We start from the raw sequence: 9231 nt of genomic DNA, 5'->3' as shown, positions 1-9231 counted from the left end.
TAGGGTGCATGCTTGGGATTCATAAGAATTTCCGGTGGAACGATATCGAATGAAGGTGGTTTGATAACCTCTTTTGCAAGTTTCAGAATTGCTTTCAACACTAAATTAAAATACCTGCTGATTGTTTGTCCTGAACGTTAAAATCTCTCACATAAATCTCTAGTAGAGTTATTATGACCAACCAAAGATAAGAATATCCCAACTTGTTCATCTATCCTAACATACCGACTATCTTTCAACCAACCTTTTATCCTCATCAAATCACATAGGTTCAGAAAAACATGTCTCTCCATCCTAAAGGCTTCATATATTCTATCTGAATGTCTACAAATAATCTCTCTTATCCATTCCGGTCCCGATAGTCTGTTGTCCCTAATAGGTTCTCTCGTATGCATGGACATGTCCAGCGCAAGCATGCATGACCATGCTACCAATATATCAAGATTCTCGTCATCCAAGAATTGGTCAACTGATTCTACCTGCTCATTAGACATACTATTTGATCCTTCTTCCATAGTACCTATATTATCACACAAATACAATAACATTAATAAAGAGAGATGAAAATAATCCAATAACAATCATCAATATAAGTTCTAAAGTAAAAGCAAATCAAATATAAAAATTTCAAACAATTCATCTTATCCATACAACCATAGGGTTTCCACAATTAAACACACAATCAATTGAAACCACGTGCAATCCACAAAACACATCTCAACATCCACTAAAGAAATTGAAGAAGCCCATGTCTCCTTTCAGCTGGTGTTCTGACGAATGCCTCTCTCCATATGGCACTATTACATGCTCGTTCCACTGCCTTGTTGTAAAGATCTTGGTCCAAGTCATTCATATTAATAAGGATATCAATCACAACTGCTATAGAAAAGGGGTCTACGGTGGTGGTGTCACAGTGGTGGTGTCACTTGTGAGCCAATAGATCCACTCTCAGATTGACTTGACCTAGCTTTGAGCATGTCATGTATAGCTTTGCATGTGTCTGCCATACTAAATGAGCTACTATTTCTTCTCCTCTTGACATTTGGAGTCCTATCCAACCTGTGCTGGTTATGAATGGGAGTTGAAGTATGGTCGGATGTAAAAACGTCATCATCAATGGGATGTTCACTTAAGTCTTCTGGATCACTGATTGCATTGCCACCACCATCACCTTCATCTGACACCGTCAAATCTTGGATATTTCCTATGGCATGATCTCCAGTAGCATATGTATCACCAAATACAATGCACGGTTGGGGATATTGAGGAAATCCATCCTTCTTGAATTTTGCCCACCCATTATTGGTCTGCAATTTTCACAATAATGAAAAATGTCAATAACATAATCAAATCTTCTAAAACTTACATCTATAATAATATCAAGATGATCGAAACTTAAAACATACCATGATGTGAGACTCCCAAATACTCGGATTGTTGACAACAACTTTGTTATTCACATTATCCCAGCCAAAACCAGATTGTGAAATGAGCTTCTTAAAACTACCATACTGTCTTCTCGGTTTGTTCACCTTATTCTTCAACCGCAATAGGTTATATTGGTATCCCGACCGTTTAGTGAATTCCCGCTCGTATGTTGTTCCACCCTGCTTTGTTAAAAGTAGAAGTTGTGCGATTTCCTTTTGTACCTCCTCTACCAACAAACTTACAAACAAGTTGGTTAAAGGCTCGGTCCATTTTGCATTGAACATCTCTTTCTGGGATGCCATAATAACCTTGATTGAGCATCATATAAGTTAATTGAGATGAGACTTAAAACTATCATGGAAAATATAAACTTATGAGTCAATATGTACTATAGAGAGCTAAACGCAAATGGAGAGCTGATATTAGACTCATTACTTACTTCAAGCGCTGTGGTATCTCTTGGAGAAGTAGTAAGTGTGGCTTCAAAGTGGCTTCAAACTCTTGCAGCCTTTTCTGTAAAAGATCCCAATAGAAGTAAAGAATTTCAGTATTAACTCTAAGAATAACTTTTTCAAAGAAAGAATTATGGTCAATGGTCATTAAAAATGAGAACAACACATCTAATCAAGAAAAAAATAAGAACTTGGTGAGAAATTATTAGTAGAGTATGAACTAGTACAATTTTTCTCTCCACCTCCGTTTCTTTTTCCTAGTTCAGCAACCCTATATGCCATTCACAGCATTGACAAACAGAACACCAAGCAGAACTCGCAAGCTTGGAGCTATATCATTCACATATTGGACCATAACAGCACCCTCTCCACGCCTTTCATCCTCAAAATCACTCATCACCCCAAACAAAACCGCACAAACCCAACTAATCCCTGCACCACACCAATCAATTCTAAGCGAGACTCCCCACGGAACCAAATCAATCCCCCACCCTAAAAAGCAAATGAAACCCAACCAATGCCTTCACCAAAGCACTCGACCATCGTGAACAGGGTCAAGGCATCACTGAAAAATCAGCGCATCAAAGAAAAAAAATAAGAACTTGCTGTTTCATTATCAGTAGAGGATGAACTAGTACATTTTTTCTCTCCTCCATTTCTTTTTCCTAGTTCAGCAACCCTATATGCCATTCACAGCATTGACAAACAGAACACCAAGCAAAACACGCGAGCTCGGAGCTATATCATTCACATTTTGGACCACAACAGTACCCTCTCCACGCCTTTCATCCTCAAAATCACTTCTCACCCCAAACAAAACCGTACGAACCCAACTAATCCCTGCACCGCACCAATCGATTCTGAGTAGAGACTCCCCATGGAACCAAATCAAATCCCCCACCCTAAAAAGCAAATGCAACCTAATCAATGCCTTCACCAAAGCACTCGACCACCATGAACAGGGGTCAAGGCATCACCGAAAAATTAGCGCATCAAAGCAAGGCAACCTAGAAGGCCGAGGGGGGTAGCTCGCCGAGCGACCCCCCCCCGAATCGGCGGGCGCCCGGCGTCGAGCTTGCCGAGGGTAGCTCGCCAAGCAACCCCTCGGCTCGAATCGGGCCGGCACCACCGAGCTGTCTGAGGGGTCGCGCGACCTCGGCAAGCTCGACGCCGGCGCCCGCCGATCGGGCCCGGGGTCGCTCGGCGCGATCGGCGCTAGTGCTGCCGATTCGGCCTAGGGGTCGCTCGGTGAGTGACTCCTCGGCCGAGATCGGCGGGGGCGCCCGCCGACTTGAGCCCGGTGGCGCTCCACGCCAACCGTTGCATTTACGAACGACGGTGATGGTGAGCAAACCATCACCCAGATCAGCCGACAATGACGCTAGCTATGAGTGAAGGGAACTCACCTTGAACGAGCAGCTTCAACGATGAAGAAGCAGCAGTCGCCGTCGCCGTCGCCGTTGTTGTGGAGAGAACGAACCAGAGAGAACGTCGAGCAAAAGAGAGAAGAAAAAGAAAGGGTTCGAACAGAGAGAAAACGTGGAGCAGGAGAGGGTACGTTGAGCGAGGAGAGAGAGCCACCTTTTTTTATTCTTTTTCTGATTCGAATCAAGAATCATATTTTTATTCTAAATTCTTGTCCAAAACTGATTAAGGGAACAAATTTGTTCTCGGGAACAAAAAAGTTACTAAACGCGATTCTGGGCCGAAACTGATTTTGGGAACAAAGAATCATAAATTGGCCCTGTTTGGATGGTTACCAAACGGGGCCTAAGCAGACAGAGAACCATGTGCTTTTCGGAGGCAAGTATGCGTACATACGATCTCCTCCAACGTGCAAAAACGACAAATCTTAAGCCGGTAAGCACATCAATGGTGCGTAAACCACATGCCCTATCGGTAGCCTTCGCCGTTCGATGCTCGACTTTTGCCGGTCCAGATACTTTCTATAGGATGCATCTCAGTTCCTGCAGAACCTTGCTAACTCTCTCCGTCAGCTTCTGAAGACAGTCCTGCGTGACATAGGGAGGACATTGGACCTGCAGTATCTCTTTTTTCTCTTCCGTTATCCATTGAAATTGTATGGATTTAACGATGCTGATTCGGCAGGCTGTCTACTCACTCGGTGTTCGACCACCGATAACAATTGTACTTCAAGGAATGCCGAGAAGAAAACATGCGGTAGCACGGTCTAGTAAGGAAGCTGAATTTCGGGCTCCAGTCTGCTGCAGTTGAGATTATTGTGGTGGGGCTACCTTATATAATTATATTTTATGGGTTATTTTGACTACCTTATAAGCCACCCATTTTGTTTTGTCGTAGTTTTTCTCCACCCATTTTGTGGTGGGTCAATCCCGTGTTTTAGGCTCGAATTAAGCATGTTGAAGGGGATTATCACTAAATCCTTGAAATAATCAAATCAATTCTAAACTTGTTATACAAATATCAATTTAATTACAAACTTTTCAATTACACAAATATAGTCACAAATCTTTGCATGAACTTCCATCGAAAAGGCAGAATTTGCTAATGCGACAGTCGTACCACATTGTTAAGTTAGCAATTTCCAATGAAAATTGACTAGAAAGATTATATTGGCATTTTGTGCAAAGATATAAGATTAAATTGATGAAAAAATCAAAAAGTTTATAACTAAATTAGCATTTGTACAATAAGTTTATGATTGACTGGATAATTTTCCCATAAAAAATTGCTCATGCGACTCGATGTGTCACCTCTAGTCATCAAACGGTTGCGTATTTACTAACCCATTGTCCAAATGAACTTTCGCATCGCTTCAGTCCAAACTTAGCCGTTGTTAATCTCTGAAGCGCAGTTAGCATGGAAGATGCTGGCGAATTTAAATGATGTGGTTGAGCCCCAGAGCTTGATGTTGTTTCTCCGGAAAAGTGCGAAAAAAAGTCCTAAACCTTTTGCCTTTGTGCCAATTTAGTCCCTAAACCTTTTTTCGGTGCCAATTCGGTCCTAAACCTTTTAAGTCGTGCCAATTCGGTCCTTTCCGGCAATTTTGACCGGTTTTGCTTCTTGTGGACGCCGGCCAAGTGACATGGCCTGATCGGCGACGTAGACAACTTTTAATAATATTTTAATATTTTAATATTTTTTTAAATATTTTTTTATTTTTTTTTTTTATTTTTAGTTTTGTCATTTTCCTCCAGCCGGTCACCGGGGTCCGGCGACCGCCAGAGGCGATCGCCGGCAAGGGCGAGGGGGGCCGCAAGGGCGAGCCTCGCCCATGGCCGCCTCGCCGGATCTGGCGAGGTCGAGCCTCGCCGGCCCTCGCCCGACCTCGCCGGATCGTGCCATGGGCGAGGGCCGGCGAGGCTCAACCTCGCCCGGATCCGGCGAGGCGAGCCTCGCCCATGGCCGCCTTGCCGATCGGGCCATGGGCGAGCTCACCCTCGCCAGCCTCGCCGGATCCGGCGAGGCTCGACCTCGCCAGATCCGGCGAGGGCGAGGCTTGCCCATGGCCGCCTCGCGGATCGGCCATGGGCGAGGCTCACCCTCGCCGGCCTCGCCGGATCCGGCGAGGCGAGCCTCGCCCATGGCCGCCTCGCCGAGATCGGGCCATGGGCGAGGCTCCCCCTCGCCGGCCTCGCCGAATGGCGAGGCGAGCCTCGCCCATGGCCGGCGAGGTCGAGCCTCGCCCATGGCCCGATCTCGGCGAGGCGGCCATGGGCGAAGCTCGCCCTCGCCGCCCGCCCTCGCCGGCGGTCGCTTACGGCCGGTCGGCGGACCTCGGCGACCGGCCGGAGGAAAAGAAAAAAAAAAAAAAAAGAAAAATATTAAAAGTATTTAAAAATTACAAAATTATTAAAAAATTATTAAAAGTTGTCCACGTCGCGCCGATCATGCCACGTCGCCGGCAAGGCCGCGTCAGCAAAAAAATCCGTGAAAATTGGCCGGAAAAGGCTGAATTGGCATAACTTAAAAGGTTTAGGACTGAATCGGCACCAAAAAAGGTTTAGGACTAAATTGGCACAAAGGCAAAAGGTTTAGGACTTTTTTGGCACTTTTCCCTTGTTTCTCCAGTTCAATTGTTCCCAAAAATACGAAAACATGTATTTTATGCTCGGAGCGAATCAACGACGGGCAAACTCAGTCCTAATGAAAGCGTGCTTCCCGGTATAATGCACTTTCCCACCTGGGTAGTCTGGGTAGTCTTAGTGTTGGGAATAACGGATCCTCGAAAAGCGGATTCGACACTAAATCGAACCCCTAAATCAATGCGGAAGACAAAGCTCGGGAATAACACGTATCACCGATCGTAAAGCACACAATGGATTCAAACGTACTTGTTAGCCACAGATTAGACACCGACGCCGATAGAGGAAGAGAAACTTGGTCCTGTTTGATCCGATGACGCCAATTCGCCGTAAAAGGGGAGAAAACAGTGGTCTTGTGCTTACTATTCTTTTTGGAGAGAGAGAGCGCGGGAGAGGAGAAGACGTACATTGATAGTCCAAGAGTTGTCTTCTCTCTCTCTCTCCTCCCTTTTATACCTTCCCCCATCCACGGGCCCCATTCCCGTGGGCTGGGCTTTTTGAGCCAAGCATGGGCGGACGGGCCTTAAGCCCATCACCAATTAAAACCATCACTTAGCAAAGTCTTAATGGAAATACCGAGCTGTGTGTCGAAGCAAAAGTAACGATTAGCGTATGTTTGTTTAAATGAATTTTTTCTTCTCAAATTAGTTTTTGGGACTTTCACGCATTTAATTTTCTCAAAATAATTGTTCAGCAGAATATTATTTACGGTAAAAGAAAATATATATTTAAAATTAGATAAATAAATTCTCTAATCTAAAAAGAAATAATTATCTTCTAAAATAGTTTTTTTTTTTTTGAAATGTTTTCCAGAAGGGAGGCACCGTCCGCTAGGAAATCTACGTGCATATAGAATGGCGATGGAAGGAACAACAGAAGAGAACCAAAAATGCTTTTTAAAAGGAATTTAAGAAATAATGAGATCCTACCAATTAATCGGCTGTCCTGCTTTTAGACTTGATGCTTCCCGACTGAAGAGATGTCTTGTTCCAACCAACTCAATAGTCAAAGCACGAGAGGCAGGGAAAATCATAGCTGCATAGCTTGCATGAGGAACGAGCGTGCTCTGTGCATATGGACTATTGGATCACATGAATCCCATAGGACCTCACATGGGACCCCATGATCTAACGAATAATATGCATTGCGCCTAAATGTATTAATAACTACTTAGGAGGAAGGCCAATTCAATTCTCGACAATCATAAAGTCAAACAATTGAACAGGTCTTACCACACTCCTTGAACTTTCCTTTGTCCAACGAGAATCTTCCAACATATGAAAGTTGAGTCCTTGACCTCGTATTGGTTTGTCAACTTCGTCGCTCATGTCCAACCAATGGAACTTCCCCACTCAAAGATAAAGAAATAAAGAAAGAAAGTTGTGGAATAGACGTTTGAAAAATGTTTGTATTGAGTACGACCTATTTATTTAAATTAATGCTCACTGAAAATTGCTATATGCAAGGCTTGAGCGAGAAAGCATAATTTTTGCACAATATAAGACACTGTATCAACGTGTGTCCGAGAAACGAAATCACTAAGTCATGGAGAAAAGACCAATTTTAATACGACTGACACTCGTTTACAAATCGAAGGAGAAGAAAAGTTGAAGTTCGTTTGGTGCTCGTTTCTTTGGGAACAACCGTTGAAGACGGCTTGGGAATGTCCAGGAGACTGGTCGTTGGCCAAGTCAAAGTACATGTTTCATCACCAAATGTCATGGATGACCATTCCTCCTCGATCCCCCCCTCCTCCACATCGTTGCTTATCCGAGACGGGTGGACCAAAAGTGAATGTTTCTTTTCTCTTTGTTTTTTCATTTTGCTTCTTCTTAATAGCGTATGCATATCCCCTTGGTTTCCAATCTTAAATGTCACCCTCTTTTCTCATCAAGCTTCAAGCGAATGTTTAGTCGCCCGGATAGAATATAAAGTAGGATAAAAATAGTCGTATTTAGCATTTAGAGACTCCTTCAAGTCGGGATAATTAAGCCCCCCGATATAATCCCATATAACTTATTCGGACCCTAGGGATGTGATTACCACCTGGACAAAAATAAAAACTTCAAATAAAAAATTAAAAAGATGAAGAAGTCCTAATGCCCTATGAGCTGCCATCCTTGGTGTCGCTCCCAACCATCGCCCGGTGTCTGGTGGTTGCATGACTCATCGTTGCATGGTTGCCTAAAATTTCAATTTCACCCCTTCTCAATTTTTGCGCAGACTTTCTTGGTAATTAACTTGATCTTTTTTATTTTTTTAAAATATTTTTTTAGGACAATATTTGCCATGATATCTGGTGTTTTACCAAATAAAAGACGGGATATCACATATGCCTCGAATTTTTTTATATCTCATCTAAGTATTTTATCTTTTCTTAATTCTTGGTGGGGGAACAAACACATCCTTAAAGTTTGTTTATAAAAATTATGAAAACATGTGGATCAACATAGGATTCTACAATGTGAACTTTAGAAAATATAGATTTACATGAATGTCAAGGGTATAATCGATCTAGTCTATTAAAGTCGAAATTCATATACAAAATATGCTACTCAACATGACTTGCTTTATATCTCACTTTGTCTAGAATATTAGACCGTGATAAACTAGCATATGATACACACTGCACAACAAATTAAGACACATTAATTAGGAAAAGTGACAGGATTTTGTAATGTCAAATTGCTTGAATTAAACAAATGATCTATTATTTGATAAATCAGTTTTTTCTTAATATTTTCTATCATATGGCAACAAATAAATTTTGCCTATTCATCTTTACCAAAAAAAAATAAATTTTGATTCATGAGTTAACTAGCTAGTATTGGAAACTTCCGACAACCAGAATCAAGCGGCACTCAATGATGACAAACTATTAGTTGCCCTAGAATTTTGTCAATCAAGCTTACATGAACAGTTCAGTAAAAAAAAAAAAAAAAAGCTTACATGAACAGTTATATAAGGTGAGACTCATGTGATCTAACTATTTATGTAAACTGAAGCAACATAATATGGATGTAGATAATGCCTACTTTAACAAAAGACAACAGGAGTTATGCTAAAGTGACTTTTATTATTCATCATTAATTTTTTTTACTTTAATTTTTTTAAATTTTGAAATTTCACTCTATTTCGAATACCTAAAAATATTCAAAAACATATAAATAGTGGCATTAAAGCCGATTGTAATTATATTCGTACAGATTTGAGTATTAAAAATACTTGTTATTTGGAAGATTTGAAGAGAAAGCTAGTATCACTCAAAATAGACATGACAACCA

General features: G+C 41.9%; 1 protein-coding gene across 1 annotated transcript; it reads right to left on the bottom strand.

The window, feature by feature from the left end:
* Positions 1–908: 908 nt before the first annotated feature.
* On the bottom strand, positions 909–1730 carry LOC104418372. The gene is made up of 2 exons (XM_039317944.1): positions 1407–1730; positions 909–1307 (listed from the first exon to the last, which is right to left on the bottom strand). Exons 1-2 carry the CDS (start codon positions 1728–1730, stop codon positions 909–911), a joined length of 723 nt encoding a protein of 240 aa, XP_039173878.1.
* Between the last annotated feature and the right edge of the window lie 7501 nt (positions 1731–9231).

This window comes from Eucalyptus grandis, chromosome 1 (assembly GCF_016545825.1).
Source record: "Eucalyptus grandis isolate ANBG69807.140 chromosome 1, ASM1654582v1, whole genome shotgun sequence".
Classification (NCBI taxonomy): Eukaryota; Viridiplantae; Streptophyta; class Magnoliopsida; order Myrtales; family Myrtaceae; genus Eucalyptus; species Eucalyptus grandis.
The sequence above is the reverse complement of the archived record's forward strand: the minus strand, read 5'-3'. Positions and strand labels throughout refer to the sequence as shown.